An 18,989-nucleotide genomic window follows, 5' to 3' on the forward strand; every position below is an offset into this window, starting at 1 on the left:
TTCAAACACCTTTTCTTCTTCTCTGTACTTTTTTCACAAGCAGAAGAGTAGGATTCCTTGGGGCTCCCAGTGAGGAGATGATAAAAGTGAGGCTGAAGGCCTTTAGCTCTAGTGGATCATTAATAGTCTGTTAAATACTCTACTGCAAAGTCAGCAGTGCTGCTCCTCATAGAGCACAGAGTCTGCAAAAATACAGGGTGTTTTATGTAGGAGCACCCAAATGACTTCCCAGGTGCTTCAAAGGCAAGCAGAGTCTCCCCTGGGTTAGATAGAATGCAAAAGTAGAGAAGTAGGAGGGAAGAGGTACAATACAACAGAGTGATCCCCTGGAAACTGTTCACGCACTGCACTTCTGGCGTTTCTGTACAAGCTTTTACTGAAAAATAAGAACTGGTATTCTGGGAGGGCAGATGCCACTGACTTACCCACTGCAGATAATAGTGGAAGGAATTACCTTGTGATGGACTGACAAGTATCATCTGATGAATAGTCTTTTGGATTTTCCTTCAGGAAGTGAATTCCTTTGTGTAAATGAAAACCTTTATTTTTCTCTTAGATCATAAGAAACATGCATTGTCCTGGATCTTTAATTTACTTTATTCTATGAATGCTATTTGAAAAGTGGAATCCAGCACCATGTAAGCAAGGTGGAGCTCACCTTGCCTTGCTCCTGGGGGACTAGACACTGCCCTAGTGATATCCATGGAAGCAGGAAACATTTGCTTTTTGGAGCATATTTTACATGCATGTGTTGCTGTAACCCATTGTCTCTTTCCAAACTCCATCTCTGAGTGAAGAGCGAAGCGGGAGATACTGTCTCATGCTAGACATTGACCTTATCTCAGCAAATCCTGGATATATTGATAGGTTATTGTGGTGAGTTGACCTTGGCTGGCTGCCAAACACCCAGCCAGCCACTCTCTCACAACCCCTCCTCAACAGGATGGGGATGAAAATAAGGTTTATGAGTAGAGACAAAGACAAGGAGTTCACTTACAAATTGCTGTCACAAGCAAAACAGACTTGACCTGGGGAAAACTATTTAATAACGTTCCAACTAAATTAGAATTGAATGGTGAGAAACAGACATAAAAAACTGAAACAGCTTCCCCTTCACCCCTTTTTCTCAGGCTTAATTTCAATTCTCCCTTCCCAGCTCCTTACCTCATCTATCCCACCTCCCTGTCGAGCAGCTCAGGGAGGATGGGGAATGGGGCTTGTGGTCAGTCAGACAATAGTTTATCTCTGCCTCTTCTTCCTTCTCACACTTTTGCCTGGTCCAGCGTGGTTCTTTAGCACGGGCTGTGGTCCCTTGGGATAAACCTGCTTGTGCATGGGCTTCTCTCCAGGGGCTGCAGCTTCTGCCAGGAGCCTGCTCCCTGTGAGGGCTTTCTGCAGGCCACAGCTTCCTTCAGGGCATGTCTGCCTTCCTGCTCCATGGGGTCCTCCACGGGCTGCAGTGTGGATCTGTGCTCCACCGCGACCCTCTCCACAGGCTGCAGGGAAATACCTGCTTCACCATGGCCTTCTCCAGGGGCTGCGGGGAACATCTCCTCCCCCATATTCTCCCACCCTGGTGCTCACAGGGCTGTTCCTCACACTTTTTGCCTCACTCCTCACTGCAGAGCGGTGTGTTGCTCTTTGTGAAATGGCGGGGCACAGCCCTGTGGGTGTGGGTTGGAGCCGGCGGGGGGGCACAGCCCCTTCCCCGCCTGAGGTGTCTGCCCCACAGGCTCCGGCACCTCGCCACAGGTACCCGCTACAGCCATGCACCTTGTCTCCCTGAGTCCGTTTCTTATTAAAAGATCAAAAGCTGAATTGCTTTTTTTCTTTTCTTTGCCTTTTTTTCTCCCGAAGTGGTTTGTCCAGCCGCAGCACATGGTGCACGGCCAGCTCTGCTCGGGCACTGGGCACTGTGACTCAGGGGACCTGGTGAGGCCATGTTTGTCAGCTTTCTCACCCACTCATTCCTGTAATTAGCAGACCTCTTGTGCTGTGTTTTAGACTGCAATCGTATTTGTAGCTGGCAGCACTTCATCTTCAATACCTAGAAAAGCTTTTTAACTTTTTTTTTTTTTTTAATAAGAGGTTGTATAACTCCCCTGGACACCTCATTCTTCCCTGTGGGAATTGCTTCCCTTCAGCGAGATTTGCGAGTTGAAACGTTCTCCACATAATACATTTCATAACAGAGAATAAAGGGTTCCCATTAAAGAGCACTTGAACGACATTTCTCTGTGAATAATAGGAATAATTTCCTCTTCAAGGTTAGTGTTTCTACACTTGAAACTTTAAACAAATAGCTGAGGAAAGAAGACAATTTCTACAAGCGGTGCTACCCAAACCGGCTGGGTGAGCATATACCTGAGACTACTTCAGGAGTAACTCCATGAGTCTGAGGCAGACAGGCTGAGGTAGGCACACATGCTGTAACACCCCCCTGGCACCTGGCAGAGATGCCCTCGTGCACAGTCGCAGAGGAGACCAGGCCAGGCTGGGCTGGATTTTCTGCTGTTGTGACTTTACTGAAGTCAGCAGTGTTTTGTCAGCAGATAATTCAGCACGTGATCTTAAATGTTTGTTACACGGGTGAAAAATCTGTGGAGTTTGGATATAAAACAACGACCTGATGTGCTGAGGGGTTGTTATGTGCACAGCAGTGTAGACGACAAATGCTTCAGGGTTTTCTGTTCCTGTGTGGGGCACAATGCACTGTTGTGTTTATTTTTTTTATATGGCTTGACAAAGGTCAAAAGTGTTTGTAGAAGCCCATGTATACTGCAGATATGTGCTTTAAATTAAGACTTATATGCAAACAGCCTTAAAGACACAGCAAAAACTTCAAGCTGTTTTGTCAAAGTCAAAAGGTATATTCTTCCTTTATCAGAAAAAGAGGATTTTCTTTTCCAACCTTCACTTTTTTTCCTAGTGGATTTTCATAAGGAAGGCAAAAAAGAACCTCCCCTTTACTTGCAGGCACTTAAGAAGCCTACACCTTAAAAATAGTGGAGACTTGGATGTGCCAATTATTAAAATAATGTTAGAAATTTCCTGCAAGTGGTACCTAAATAGTATTGTATCTTTTTAAAATAAAGGAAATAAAAACTATAGACCCTTTCTGAAATCCTGTGTATTTCTTGCCACTATCTCCATTCATTTTTTCAAACAAAATGTTGATCCCTCTGCAAATGTTCAAGTCCAAATCTTTTGCCCCTCTCAGGCTTTCTACTCAATAGATAAAGAAGACGCTTCAACTTTGCCTTTTTCAAATGTTAAGAAAAGATTTATTCCAAGGAGCCTAGGTTGTCATTATTCCCTACATGGCAAATACAGGAGAAAACCAAACCCATTAGAAGTTTTCAAAGAGGTCAATATAAACTGGAAACCTTGGCAATCTTAGATTTATTATGAGAATATAACTGAAGTGTATGTGAGAGTTAAGGCAGATTTTTTTTGGTTTTGTTTTTCATCTTATTATTCAAATGTCTGAGTGTGGTCTGAGGGACTGTTTGTGGGAAATCCCTCCTGGACAGGAGAATGTAGTGCCTTGCAAAACTGAGCCCTGCTATTCCAGCAACTCCCAAGTGTTAGAGTGAATGTGCAGAGTGGCTCCTGTAGCAGCTACAAAGCCAAAACCAACTCATCCACCCAGATATTTAGAAATTCCTTGGCTTCTTTGTAAGCCTTGCATCCAAATACCTTTAAGGAGCTAGTCCAAAAGCAGGTGTTAAGTTCCTGTTGGAGTCAGACTCCAACAGGTGCCAAGACTTCACGTTTAAGTAAGTTGCTGGGATCATTTTATTTCTACATAACCATTTGTATTGGAGAAGGTCCATGTAACTTAGCTCAAGTTGCAATGAGATTATGTCTTTGTGGATTATAACTGCTGATACGAGCTCAGTCTGTATGCCACAGTTCACATACATTTTTTATGGACTTATAATTAGAGCAATTTTGGTCTCCTGCAGGTTCTAGCTTTGGAAATGAAGAGCAAACCATTCCTAAGGCATCTGCGCCTTCTAAAGATGTCTCCAAGGGGAGCAGCAAGAGCATGACGCAAGTATCGAGCAGCACAGCAACTCCACGCAGGAGCTTACTTCCAGCACCAAAAACTGCCACAGCACCTGCTGGTAAGTGCTCCAAACTTGAAACACCACCTGCATTAGGCCAAGCAATGCAGAAAACTTATTATTATGCTGTTTTTCTGCTTACTCAGTTAATTCTCATGCTATTCTTGGGCACATTGCCAATGTGCTGATTGGGACTCTATTTACTGTAGTCCCTTTGAAACACAGTCAACACAACAGCTAAAATCTCATTTTGTGAACTGTGTCTGGAGTTGAAGGCATTTAGTGTCCCTAACTACACATGCCGGAGATTTAGTGTATATATTATTGTTTCTCACCAAACAGCTTTTTGAAAACATTTAATTGCTTTAGAGACCAAAGCATTCCATTGAGCAGATGATTCATTGCTAGGTATGTTTGCAAGGATGAGAATACTGCCCTCTAAGTTTAAGCAATCTGTGGTGTTTTCACTCAGGGAGAAGCAGGCAAGTAAATAAAGCAAAAAAACCTAGTTTTGTTTCCAAATTGTTTCATTACTTAAGCCCTCCTTCATTCAATCCAGCTATGTCTCAAATCAGCCAGCAATAATTCATGGCATTTCGCGCAGAAAAGTTTACTGTTTTCTGCCAAATGCATTTTTTTGTTGAAAAACATGTGCATCTCTCCACCATCTCCTTCTCACACTTGTTTCACGCTGCCCCTTCCCTATCCTGGAACTTGGACATGGTATATGAACTCCAGAATCCCCTTGACAAGGATGCAGGGATGTATCTTCTTGGGTAGGACTCATCACTTTTGAGAGAGTAAGGAGCAGTTTGTGCTGCCTGTCCTTGAGGGCTGTTAGTGCTGGCCCATCTGCCTGCCCACTCAGTGGGGAGAGATGAGGATACCCATGATGGTGAACATCTATTACACACTCAGCGCTGGCAATGTAGAGACTCAAGTTCGGGTGTAATGGATGAGTTAGGACTGTTCATTGTGACTTGGAAGCAGGGTCAGTATGATTATTGGTCATAATTATAAAATGAGCTTAAAAGCATGGCTGTAGACACCCTCTCCCCTGGTTACAGATGACAGCTCCTCACCCCAGGTGGCTTCAAGCACTTTCCTACCCACTTCAATAAGCGTATAGAAATTCCATCAAGTTCAGTTTAGATCTTAAAGTTTAGATTCCAAAATTAAAAAAAAATGCATAACTCACCAGCCTTATCGAATCTGGCTCTTATACAGCAGAGTGTTTCATCTCTAGGTAAGTCCCACTGGGTTTGATAACAGACACTGCAAATGAAGCTGGGAAGGAAAAATCACTACAAAATATGAGGCAAAGACTTTATGCATTACTAGTTCTGATCACCCGGTTTCAAGGTAGATTAACCTGGTGTTGTGGGATGACCTTGGCTGGATGACAGGCACCCACCAAAGGTGTTCTATCACTCCCCTCCTCAGCTGGGCAGGGGAAAAATACAACAAAAGGCTCATGGGTCAAGAGAAGGACAGGGAGATCACTCAGCAATTACCATCACAGGCAATACAGACTCGACTCAAGAGAAAGTAAATTAATTTATTGCCAATCAAATCAGAGTATAGTACTGAGAAATAAAACCAAATCTTAAAACACCTTCCCCCTACCCCTCCCTTTTTCCCAGTCTCAACTTCCCTTCCTGTTTTTCTACCTCCTCCCTCTAAGTGGTTCAGGGGAGGCAAAGAATTAGGGTTGCGGTCAGTTCATTACATGTTGTCTTTGCCAGTTCTTCCTCCTCACTCTCTTCCCCTGCTCCAGCATGGGGTCCCACCAACACAGGAGACAGTGCTTCATGAACTTTTCCAACATGAGTCCTTCCATGGGGCTACCAGCCCTGCCAGCAAACCTGTTGCAGCCTGGGCTCTTCTTTCCACAGGGCCACAGGCCCTGCCAGGAGCCTGCTCCAGTGCGGCTCTCCCTGGGGTCACAGCCTCCTTTGGACATCCACCTGCTCTGGCATGGAGTCCTCCACAGGCTGCAGGTGGCTATCTGTTCCACTGTGGACCTCCATGGGCTGTAGGGCACAGCCTGCCTCACCATGGTCTTCACCACAAACTGCAGGCAAATCTGTGCTCCAGAATTGTGCCGCATATTCTCACTCCTCTTTCCCAGCTGCTGCTGCACAGCATTTTTTCCCCTTTTTAAATACGTTATCCCAGAGGCACCACAACCATCACTGATGGGCTCGTTCTTGGCCAGGTCTGTCTTGGAGCCGGCTGGCACTGGCTCTATGGGCCATGGGGGAAGCTTCTAGTAACTTCTCACAGAAGCCACCCCTGTAGCCCCTCCACTACCAAAACCTTGCCACTCCAACCCAACACACCTGCTTAACTTAACAGTTCTAGAAAAGGACTTAGTGCTGTAATCAGTGGCTTAACGAGCCTGACAGGGAAGCTGAAGCCATTTACTTTATGTAGTTCAGCTAAGTGAAAGTCGGCGGAGTAGGATGTGATCTTCTGTCCAACACAGTGAGGAGCAACTGTCTCTTACTGTCAGAAAACTCTTTACTGCCATCATCTGTACCCACTAACTGGGGAATGGACCAATCTATGAACAGAAGATACAGATAAAAGGTGGTACGATTTTTTGTTTTCTTTTCAAGTTTTCTTGCTTTTTTTTTTTTTTCCTTTTCTTTTGAGCTTCCTTTCCTCTTTTCTGGTCCCAAGCTAAGTTACTCCATTTCAGGCTACAAGTATTTGATTAGTATCAGATCTGCCCCTAGACTTCGCCCACAAAAGCCTTTCTTTTTCAGCTAGTGACATTGGCATGGTAAGCTTTAAAGGGCTATTGCAAGTTTCTGTAGAGGAGCTCTTCTGGCCTCTGGGCTTCTTTTGTCAAGACCTGTATCTGTCACTACTTGTGCAGCCTCACACAAGTGAGTCCTTGCCAGGGAGGTTTTGGTACTGAGGCATTTCAATGAGCTGGACCCGTGGTGTTTAGTATGCAATCATACCAATGTGGACACAAAAAATCTAGCATACACAGACTAATTAAATGGTTCAGGCTGTCACTTCTGAGTTTGCACAGGTTCCAAATCTCAGATCCACACAGGAGAGCAGAAATTACATCTTAATGCAAAACAATAGTGATCAAGCAGTAGGTTTCCAGAAGGAATGTTTGCCATCACATCACAGCATAAACACTGAAGGGGAAAAGAATTACTGAGGCTGGCAGAAAGCTAAAGTTGACTTTTATTTTGAGGGTTTAGTCTATGAAATTATTTAATCTATGAAACAAAAGACTAATTTTTTTGCTGGATTTTATTGCCTCTGGAGACAAAACTGAAAAACAAAAGGCCATACAGAATTTGGATCATTATGATAAGTTCTCCAATTTTCTTCCTTCCAAATAACCTTCATTTGCCCATTGTCCTGAGGTTGTCACTAGATATTTTCTGTTTCATCACTTAGTCTTGGTATAGTTTCCTTCAGAGTGCTTGTTATTGTCTTTATATGACCCTCCAGTAACCATGTGTGTGTCCATGGGTGCACACAAAAGGAAGCTCTTTGCTTGTGCTTCAAGCTGGCCAAAAGTGAACTTGTGGGCCAAGAGCTGTAAAGTCTGTTAATGTCATGCTGTGACTGAGTTAATAGGCCCATCGGAGACAAAGCGGTATAGCTTCTGAATTGGATTTACTTCCCTCCAGGCTGAGTGGGGTACGTGTTCAGTCCGTGTTTGTGGGTGCATGGGTCCATATAGGTGTGCCCTGTGCAGGAAGTGCGGTGGCGAGCAGTCAGTTCTGTTCTTCCCATTGCAAGGCCATTAGTCTGACTCTGCTCATGTTTCCCAAATTTTGTCATAGCCAGGAAGCTGTCAGACACTCCTGCAGAACGGGAGGAAGGTTTAAATCCAGCAGCCCACCATGGCCTTTCCATGCCAGGGGTGCGATGGGAATTGCCCACCTGCTTTCTTAGGCAAGCCACAGTAGCAGAGAGCTAGGAGGGATGCTGCCAGAACGTTAGATCCAATCCCTCGCAACTAGAAAACAGCTGAACTTACTCTTTCCCACTCTGGGGGTCAGGGGATCAAGTCACCTGCCCAGCCTCCTCCCAGCAAGGCATTTCTGTGTGTACCAGCGAAGACTGGATGCAGCAGCGTATGGAGCCCATTTCCACCACCTCACTAAATTTATAGTCCAGTCTTGATAGGGAGATTCAGTCAGGTGAGGTAACACTTGCTTGTTTTATTCTGGAAGGAAACTAAACATGTAAAGTAGGGGTACCTGCCTGTATTACGCAAAAAGTCAGACATAAATACTGAACAGGGACAGCTAGCAAGTTTAGGAAGTTGCTGTTATTGAACAGAACAGACAGAAGAAAAACTACAGTAAACTCTGGTCTAATTTTTATATGAGCCAAGGTAGCAGCAGATGTATCTGGGGTCAAGTCGTGATTTTCTTTTTATTAAAAGAGTGTCATGGTTCCTCACAGTGCTAAATATCTGATGGAAGCAAAGGCTGAAATAAATCAAAGCAATGATAAATACAAAGTTTTTTAGCAAGTTAATTCTTCCTCTCTTGCAATAATATATGAACTCTGTCTGTAGATCCTGATGTGATAGGGAGCCCTACAGAATGTAAAATTTTCTGTTTATGTATCCTTTGGACAGTTTTTCATATCTTTTAAATGATGAAGCACAAAACCATCTTTTTAAAGTTGAACTGTCTATTAAATTGGAAGGAGGATGCTACAGATCAAATGAAGCAAGTGGAGAAAGGGCAGTGAAATGTTCATATTGCTTTGGGCTTTCTGATCCCAGGCAAACAAAGGATCTAACAAAATCCCTTTACAGTTGTGTCAGATACCATATTCTAAATACAGAAGAAAGTGCATGGGTGTGCTCAAAAGGCCAGTCTCCAAAAGGATGTCCTGCAGCAGTTAGAGGACGTAAAGGTTGAAAGTCTGCATGTACAGACACTGTAAAAGGTTTGCTTGTGGTGCCGTTGCAAAGTGGAAAGAACAATCACTGGCATAGGCTACCAGGCTATGCTGGGCAAGTCTGGCATTATTGCTGGACATCACAGGGCAGAAGACCAATAAAGGTAAGGGAGCAGAGAGGTAAAATCAGTGTTTCAAAAGTGTTTGAAGGTATACTACAAATTAATCCACCCACCCACACACCTTCACTGACACTGGCATGTCATAAAGATAATGAATGTCATGCTTGGGGAGGCAGCCAGGCTCATCACTGCAACAGCAACACTGAAGAGACCTTCACCAGTGCTCCAGACTTGAAAACAGTAGAATGAATAAATTTCTAATATTCTCCCAAAGTATCACATAGTGGCGATTGCATGCACAGACAATCCAAAGAACAGAAGAGCAACCATGATATAGGAAGACAGAACAATAGAAAAGACAAATTATATAAGATGTTCTTGAATGTATGAAACTACACATTAACTTGTATCCAGTGACCATTTTGGATGCCCTGGTATTGGAGGTAGTCTTTGTTCTCAAAGGGAATGCAGTTACATGAGATCCAGATGCAAGTTTTGAAGAGGGGTGTAGAACACTTTTCCAGTACATGTGCTTTCATTTTTCTGCTGGATCAAGGAGTATTTAAAGGAAGTCTCAGAATGTCAACAATACATTTCAGAAAGTCTTAGCTGGACATGGATTTATCCTTATCATGTTTCATCATGTTCCTGGTAAGCAGCATCAACAGTTTTTTAATAGATTTTTAATAAGTGCATAATAAATGTATAAGCACACATTTATTTATACATCTTTACATCTTATACATAATAAATTATAAGATGTCCAGCTCCAGGTCTCATCTGACAGCCCCTTCCTGGGAGCAGCCTTGTGAGCCTACTTGTTTCTTACCTCTTATTTGCAGTTTGATCATGAGGACACCATCTGCAAAGGGATGATTGGTGGGGCACATGTTTATCCTCCATCTCAGCCCAGTTTCTCCATAGCTGAACTGGCAGCAGCCCAGCCCCACCATGGAGTCATGGTTGGAAAAACTAAACCGCCACAATTTCCTGGGTTTTGCCCCATGGCAGGAGACAAGACACTGCACAGACACTGTGACCAAGGAGACAGGGATGGTCTGCACCATGAATGGAAGTTTTTAGCTGGGACTGAGACTTGTATCTTCATACCACATACCCCTCCTTGCAGATGCTGGTCCCTGTGTCCAGCAGAAAGGACTTACAACACAAACCAACACCATCTTGAAAATGAGCCATGTTTTCCCATGAGAAAAAGTGAACCAATAGCAAGACCTTAGGGGTGAATTTTGCATTTGAGGAAGAAGTCATCAGCCTTGTTCAGTCAAAGTCAGTAGGTCAGACTCTGCCATGAGTGGTGCTACTGAAGTCAGCCATATAGTAAAGCTTTTGAGAAGTAGGGAAACCACAATTATTCCTTCTATATGTTCTGTATATTTGGAGAACAACAACAAAAAAATAAATTGGAGATATTCTATGTATAATACTCCTACCAAGTAATTACTCCTAGTAGTAATTCCTATAGAACTTGATGTTGCATGTATGTTTATAAACACATACTTCATCTGTCCAACCTCCTGTGTAAAACACTGCAGTTACTAAACTAAAGCACTCAGAGCGCTCCACAGTTACAGCTGAAGTGGACAGACTCTACATGTATTATATACAGCATATTTTACAAAAGTAAAAGAGGGAGAAACTATTTCCCAAAGAGGATGGCTGTCATTTAAGTATAAGTAATGTTTATGAAAGAGTGCAATATCAGGTGAAGTAAAAATTACATTTGTATTTCAGATTTATATAATTTAACTATGCATTAATAGTACATTAATTCACAAAGGACTGTTTCTACCTATATTAATGAGTGGAAAATAACGAAAAAAAAAATCACATGAAAGCTTTCATGTGTTAGATGTTAGAAGACCACCTGTGCTGTAAATTCTCATTTAAAAAAAAAAAAAAAAAGATGACTGCTCAAGAGAGATTATACTCCTGATATTTCACTAAAAGTGCTTGTCAAATAAATTGGACTACAGGGAATAAAACATGTTTAATTAATGAAAATGGACTCCTATAGCTGCTGCTGTGCAGGGATTCAGATGATCAAAAGAAAATTCTGGCATGGGACAATAGCATTGGAAGATTATTGTCGTGTAAATTGTTTTGAAGACATGAACTGATTGCCTTTCAACTAGTCTATGAAAAGAGTGCACTTAATTAGGTTTCGGTGTTTTTTAGGTTTTTAGTGGGTTTATGTGTTATTAGACCCCTTCAATATTTACATGCTTGTTGACACATAGAAAATGTTAAAAAAAAAAAGCATACTTGACTAGAAAAAGTGAGATAGGTCCTTTAATTTCACTTAAACATATTAGCTGCTTTGAGAAATACAATGATAACCTCACTAATATTTACTGTTTCTACTGTTGTTTCATATTTTGTTTAAAGACAGGTGAAAGCAGCTCTCTATTGGGAGCTTTGCAGCTAAGGTCCACCTCTGAAAAGACATGCAAACTTTCCCTTTCCACAGATGCTGATAAAAATATATTCTTTGAAGCCCACAGATACTGAATTTTCTGTTTTAAATTTCTCTGAAAATATGGGAATATCTGCAGAAGGCAATGTTCAGAGGCAGCAGACTAACTAAACTTCCAACCCTCACAGGGGATTTGTTTTACAAACCCCTTAGATTAATGCTTACTATGGGAAAATTCAAAACTGAAATCAAACCAGGATCTAATTCTGTCATAATTTAGGCAAAACCCTTCAGTCTGGCATGGTGCAGTTAGTGGTGTATCTGGTGAGCCCTTCAGGATGCATAAAATATCTCAGCATAACACACCACAGCAGTTAGTAATCCAAGAAAAGCATGTCTGTGCTGTGCAATGGAAGGGGGATTCAGACAGGCAGCAATTCCTGAGCTGGTGCTGACAGGTCTAGAGAGTAACAAGATACAGCACCATGTAAGCATACCTGCTTATATCCAGCAGCAGTATGGTGCATTCACCCAGTGCTGCAATCAGTTGATTAACTTGCTTTAGACCTAGGTTATTTCCTGGTCAGGAGCATTGGTTTCATCTGCTCCAGGAATCCAATTCTGGAGGGGGCTTGCACAGCTCCAGCCTGGGTGTGACATATTCTCCACATAAAATCATGCTAGTAGCCACTGAACAACATGAGTGTGGCCCGAAACCTCTTCCTGCAATTCCCTTCTCATATCCAGGTTGTTCTGTGATTGTCTGGGAAAAAGTCCTAGGGTATCTCAGCTTGCTGCAGACCTTGGATGGACAATGACGTGGGTGGAATACTGGCTAGACCATCAGGTTCAGGGTGTTGTGATCAGAGGTACAAAGTCCAGGTGGCAGACGTTGGCACCCATTAGGGATTGATACTGGGCAAATACAGTTCAGCATCTTCATTAAAAACCTGAAAAGTGGGATAAAGCACTCCCTCAGGAAGCTCACAGATGATAGCAAATTAGGAGGAATTGGTCAATATCCTGGAGGGCCAAGCTGCAGTTCAGAGGGACCTTGCCAGGCTAGAGAAATGGGCCTTCAGGAACCTCATGGAGTTCAAAAAAGCAAATGCAAAGTCTTGCCCCTTGGGGGAATGATGCCATGCAACAGGAGAGGCTGGGGCCATCTGGCTGGGAAGCAGCTCTGCCAAAAGCCCCTGTTTGGGGGTCCTGCTAGACAGCAAGTTGAATGTGAGCCTACCACGTGCCCTTGCAGCAAGAAAGACTAGCTGCATGCTGGGGTACATTAACAAGAGTATGGCCTGCAGCATCAGTGGTCCTGCCCCTTTATTCAGCACTTGTGTAGCCGCTCACAACTGTGTCCGGTTTTGGGAATCCCAGGACAAGAACAGTGGGACATACTAGAATGAGAGCAGCAGAGGGCCGCCAAGGTGGTCAAGGGACTGGGACACATGACAGGACAGGTCAGGAGGAGAGCTGGGGTTCTTCAGAGAAGGCAAAGGGAAATCTTAATCTCAGTCTTTAGTTATCTAATGGGAAGATGTGAGAGAAGCCAGACATTTCTCAGAGGTGCACAGTGACAGGGCAAGAGACACCAAACACAAGTTGGAATGCAGGAAATTCTCATTGTTTGACCACTTGCGAAGGTGGTCAGACACTAGAACAGATTGTCTAGAGAGGTAGAGAGGTGGTGAATCTTCTGTCATTAGACATAACTTAGCTGGACAAAGCCTAGTGCAACCTGCTGTAGTGCAACGCACTCTGAGTCGGAAGCTGTACCAGAGGACTTCAGAGGTCCTTCTGACAAAGCTGATTGTGCAATTCTGTGTGCCACAAACATCTTAGGTCCACAGGTAAATAAATGTGCCACCACAAACACAGCAACCAATGTATTATTCTGTAGTTGCTCTGGCCTCTTGTGCACATTCAGGAGTAACTCATGAGCAGAAACATCTAGCTAAAGGGTAGGTCTGTGCTGGGGAGCTGAGTGCATGGCTCCCACAAAGGCAACAGGACTTGCATGTAAGTCAGGAAAAATAAAGAAAGTATGGCTCAATTATTATGTGTAAGGATTTGAGAAGTGGTTTACATCTGACCATAGTTTTTATTTTCTACACGTAATACAGCTTCCTCTATGGTCTCATCCCTGTCTGATCTTGTTCAACCACATCCTTATCTCAGAACATATAAGCCCAAAGAAAATCACCTTGGTATCACTAAATGTAGAGGAACGAAGCTGGTTTAATTAGCATTGATAATATACAACTGTGGGCTGGCTTCAGGGGTGTCAGGTTGGCTGATGTAGATAAGGTGCAAGTGTGGCTGCTCTGTTAAGTGGTTGGGCAATCAATGAAGAGGGAGCAGTCAAGGAAGAAGCAGAGAGGAGGGACTGAGAGAACACATGCCCTGGATGAGGGGAGACAAGGAGAAGGCAGCAGAGGGGCTGGTATGAAGGGTATGTTGGTATGTGATGGTAGAAGACCTTATTGCAGCTAGCTGGTTTGGAGAGTGCTGTGGCAACTAAACTGCTGTCTTTTGAAACTCTGGTTCACCTTCAGGATACCAGTACGGCTCTGGGATCCTGCAGTCTTGATCCAAATTCCTGAGCATCATGTTGTTGCTTGTTTCAGACCTCAGCTCTGTCCACCAGGTTGAACTTGCCACCCAATGATCTACGATGCTAGAGAACTGAAGGATTTTATATTTTCTATGCCTTGTTGTGGCGTTTGGGGGATGTGCATTATGGCGTACCTATTTCAACTTGGTTATTATTCTTATTTAATGTTTATCTCACAGACAAATGACTGTTATTCCCCATAAGAAATCTTCTAATTTGAGTGCAATGACAGTAGCAATAAAGAATTCATTTGAGCAGCTTGTTTCTACTTGGCCCATTAATTTAAAGACCATCAAAGGCATTGTTCAAAAAAATAACTCAGTCAATTCCTGTGCTTTTACAAGTACCAGTAAATCATATGTAACAAGGCAGGCTGTTAAATATAATCAGTCAAGATGAAAAATAGGAAGCTGGTGTTATCGCAGCTCTAACCAGCAAGCTTGTAGTGTAAAATGTGTTTCTTTAATCAGCTTCTGCAAAATCCAGGCAACACAACCTTAGCCAAAGGGTGAGGGATGAGCTAAGGTCAGCTGAAGGGGGAGAAGTGAGCACCAGTGCTCTTTGCAGGGATGAAGGAAGAAGAGTCTGCTGCTGCTTTGTTTCCCCTTTGCCAATAATTCCCATTAAAAGCTGAATAGTGAATATGCAGTGGGTTACATTCACATTGTTTCTGTACTGAATGTAGGGTTATGCAGCACTGCACCGCAGCTGAAAGTGAGATGTTCAACCACAAGTTTTCCAACCTCTGTCCTGAGACCCACTGTAAAACGTGCCATAGCACAACTGTGTGAGGAAGCAACAATGAAATGCCATGGGATCCATGTAAAATGACAGGAAGGGAAGGAGTAGCTGGTTTAACTCCACAACTAGAATTGGATGTTCTGAGTTACCCTGTGATTTTCTATTCAGTCTAAAGAATGGTTCATTTTGTCAGGTTTATTTTTTCCTTTATTTTTTAGTAGCAGATAAAGAGACTTTTATTCTTAATATAGAAAGAAAAGTCACTTTACATGAGTCAGTGAAATAATCCTTGTCCTTCTTTTTTTCTTATCAGATTGACTTTAAATTTGAAACAAACACAAAGAGAAAAGCACAAGCATTAGTAGTTTCTACTTCAACAAATATATAGTCTTTCTTTACATCTACTTATTTATTCACTGTCTTTTAGTGTCTCATAGATCACAGGAAGTAGAGAGTGTCTAGAGAGGATTAGACTGCCGTTATATACGGAATCCGTCATATTTCCAGCTTTGCTCATTTTGTCTCAGACAATGAGTGCGTGGATGTCTCATTACTCACCAAGGACACAACTAGTCGCGGGTATCAGGGGGAAAGGCAGAAGAAAGCTTGTGGCTTTCTGTGTCTGTGAGTGACTGAAAGCATTTCCTAGGGTTTTTTTAAACTGGCAGGCTGCATTGGTTAAAATATGCTTGAGAACAGCTGGAATCCAACTGAATGCAGCCGGTCGCAGTCAATTGTTAGTGATGTCTACATGTTAGGATTTGTTTTGGAATAAATATTCAATGTGTAATATGTTAGCATGGTTTCAGTCTGCAGTGTGAAAGCAAAGTGAAGTCTATCCCATTGTACTGGCTTTTAAAAACTCAGAAAGGTACAAGCAAATACAAGCGCTGATTCTGTGGCGGCTCTTGAGAAGATATCTCTGTTAAGGTGTATTTAGCTCTGGTTCCAATGCTAGCATTCACCATTGATGAGGGAATAGAGAAATGGCTTTGTTTGTCTGCTGTTTTTCCAAGTGATTGCTGAATGTTTAATATGTCTGGAGTGTTTTGTCTTTTATTTCCAATGATTTTGCCTTTGCTCCTTATATTTGGTTTGAAGCAAGCTGTGTGTGTTAATTAGGAAATGTAAATACCTTTACAGAACTATGCATTTGGATGCATTTTTCAAAAGCAAATGCTGTAACCACACAAGCAAGTATTTATGCTCACAGTTCTCTTATGAATGTGTTTCTGTATACAAGCGTAGCTTTTAAAAGACAAGAAACATTGGGAGATTTGGAACCTTAAATGCAAAGTAAATTCATATAAAAATTAGTTGTCTGTGGCTTTGATTCCCAGCTACCAGAATGACAACTTCTCACTCCAAGAGCTCCTGTAGTGGAGGGGACTGGCAGAGCCTTAGAAGCTGTTCCTGGAAGCCTGGAGTTAGTGGTGGTTCCTGCTCTGCCAGGAGCCTTTTGCTGGGAGGCTCAGTGCTGAGCGCCTTGACTATGCAGCCAGCAGGAATAAAGCTAACATGCAGGCATTTAGCACAGCGCTAATTGGAGTTCCGTATCTCCAGCCTGTGGGCAATAACACTAGGAGTTTGAAGTCAGTTTTGTTCCAGGTCAGAGTTAATATTAAAAGACAGATTTAGAATGAAATTAAAACACTGTGCATGTTCAAGAAATATACACTTGTGGTGCTTAATTTCTTTTTATAATTGTATTTTATGTATTTTTTATTTGATCGTTGTACGCACAACACCTTTTGACATTTCAAAATATGTCAATGTATGTATTGACAAAGTATGACAATGAAAGTATTATTTGAGGTTTTACACACGTTCAGGCCCATAATGACAACTGAAATATTTGTCTTATTTCCTGAGGTACAGTGGAGCATCAAACTTTTTACGTACATTAAAACCTTTGAGTTACTTCTAGTACACTCTGAGGTAGAAAAGATCAAACTGTATAACCTCCTGCTGTGCCATACCCTGCAGTACAGCATTATGCTGATCATCACACTGACACTCTCCTACAGATTTTTTTAAACCTGAAATTCTAGATTTCTGTGAAATGACAAATTTGGAGCCCAAACTCTTATAATTTAAAAATGATTTTTCCCTGCAGGAACTTCTTTTGAAATCAACATGTTTTCTGAATGTTTCCCTTTTAACCAACTAACAGCTGTTGTTTTAAAAGAGAAGAGAATGAACAAACACCATTTTTAGAAAAACATTCAGCACATGTTCTTATTTGAGGTCTGATGCCAGGTACGGCTCTTCCCCTAAGATTTCGCTGTGGCTGATGAGCTTAGCAGAACAGTAACGGTTTGCTCTTGTGGACTGTCCTTTCTTTTGCTAGCTGCATGCTTCCTAAATCCCTCTCTGCTAATGAGGGCCACAGAGAGGCCACCAGGACCCTTCAACTTAGGAAGAAGAAGTTGAATAATTGCTAGCTCCATGTGCCCTTTTCCCCATACCCTTCCCAGCAGGTGCACTGACTCTTCCCTTGTTACACAGCCCCTCCTCACTTCTGCAGTTGCTGCATTGCTGCCCATACCAGATCTCAGGAGCTCTCCCAATGTTGTAAACCGAAGGAGAGTAGCTATCCTCATTTCCTACTCTTGCTATTAATCCTACTTTTCTGTCCTTGTCAAGATACCTATTTCCACCTTCACCCTGTTGATCTCCCACCTTCCAGGGCCGATGTTCCCCATGCAGCCACCCCTGCCAGGCACCACTGTCTGCACCGGTGGGTGACTCTTGCTGCTCTCCGCAGACCTCGCCTTGCCCTCTGAAGAACAGTGGTGCTCACTGGGCTTCGTGCCTCTTTTCTCTGTTTTCTTTCAACTGAGCTCTAGTTGGGGAATTGTTTCTTGCTTTGTGCTTAAGGTTAAGAGGCTGAGCTAGTTCTCCAGGTGTTCCTTATTGAAAATGTCCCAAACCCAAAAGTAGTTAAGTATTTATGTGCCCCTTGTTACTCCTGAAAGCAAAAGGAAAACACACTTTCCCTACCATTGTCCCTGTTTGACATTTGCCATAGCAAAATTTACAAAGGAGTTTGGTGTATGGCCCGTTCGTGCATCATATTTTTAATTCGAAAACCACAAAAAAACCCAAGGCTTCATTGCCATGAAAAAGTCATGCTCAAATCTGTAAGAATATAAACTATACCTTATAAAACAAGCTCTGGTTTTATCTCACAACTCCCATCTCAGGTTGTTTTCACTTGGTCCTTAGTAATAAAATGGCACCATAAACTTGTTTTATGTCCTGCTCTGTAGTAAAGCACAGTGTAGTAGGTGGCAGACACAAGAAATTTATGTTCTTAGTCACTTCACTGTGAAAAGTATTAATCACAAATGAGAATAGTAGCCTCAACGTGTCGAATTTATAAACAGCAGAGAAAATGGAGATGGACCAAAGTAAAGATACGAAGACAAGTTCAATCTTTACCAGCCCCTCGTGACTGATGGTGCAATTTGCCCGTGAATGGTGGAAGGGAGTCAGAGAGGGTCTTAGACTTTCTCTTGTGCTATTCTCACACAAATAGTTGGACTCAGGGCTTGTGGGTGTGCATATGTTCTTTGCAGAAACATTCTGCAAGTGAATGTTGAGATATGGTGCTAGAAGATAGGAAACTCAGTGCATGGCAAATGCTGTGTCTGCAGCTCGCTGCTTGCAAGTCCTGAGGCAGGCAGAAGTGGAAGGGTGAATGATACATCAAAAATAAGCCTGATACTGCAACTGTGACTAGCTGTGGCTTTGGAGAGAGCAGAAAACAAGTCATCCAGTAAGCGTCCCTGAAGATTATGAACTCCATATAAAATTATCACTTCACTATTGAAATAGCCAGACCACATATGTATTAAGCAAAATGGAAGATAGCATTAGCTTTTGGACTGTCACTGTATTTAAGCACCACCAAAAAAAAATGAGTTTGTTTTCCTGCTTCAGATACTTCAGATTCTGTGGGACATTGACATTTTCTTACAAGCCGTCTGTGAACTTACTCATAAGTGAAGGGAAAGTTAATAAGGCAAACATTGTTTTTCCTTTGTGACAAGTGGTTTGCCTTGAGTGTCTGTTTTTCATGTGTGTCCAGGGGCTGTGACATAGTC

General features: G+C 42.6%; 1 protein-coding gene across 1 annotated transcript in view; it reads left to right on the plus strand.

Moving 5' to 3' along the window:
• Positions 1 to 18,989, plus strand: part of MTUS2 (microtubule associated scaffold protein 2) — a 319,840-nt gene that overhangs the window by 227,296 nt on the left and 73,555 nt on the right. The window contains exon 6 of the mRNA XM_056328035.1: positions 3,969 to 4,130. Coding sequence (XP_056184010.1) covers positions 3,969 to 4,130 — 162 coding nt within the window. The remainder of the gene's footprint in view (positions 1 to 3,968; positions 4,131 to 18,989) is intronic.

The sequence above is a fragment of the Falco biarmicus genome, chromosome 2 (assembly GCF_023638135.1).
Source record: "Falco biarmicus isolate bFalBia1 chromosome 2, bFalBia1.pri, whole genome shotgun sequence".
NCBI classification, from domain to species: domain Eukaryota; kingdom Metazoa; phylum Chordata; class Aves; order Falconiformes; family Falconidae; genus Falco; species Falco biarmicus.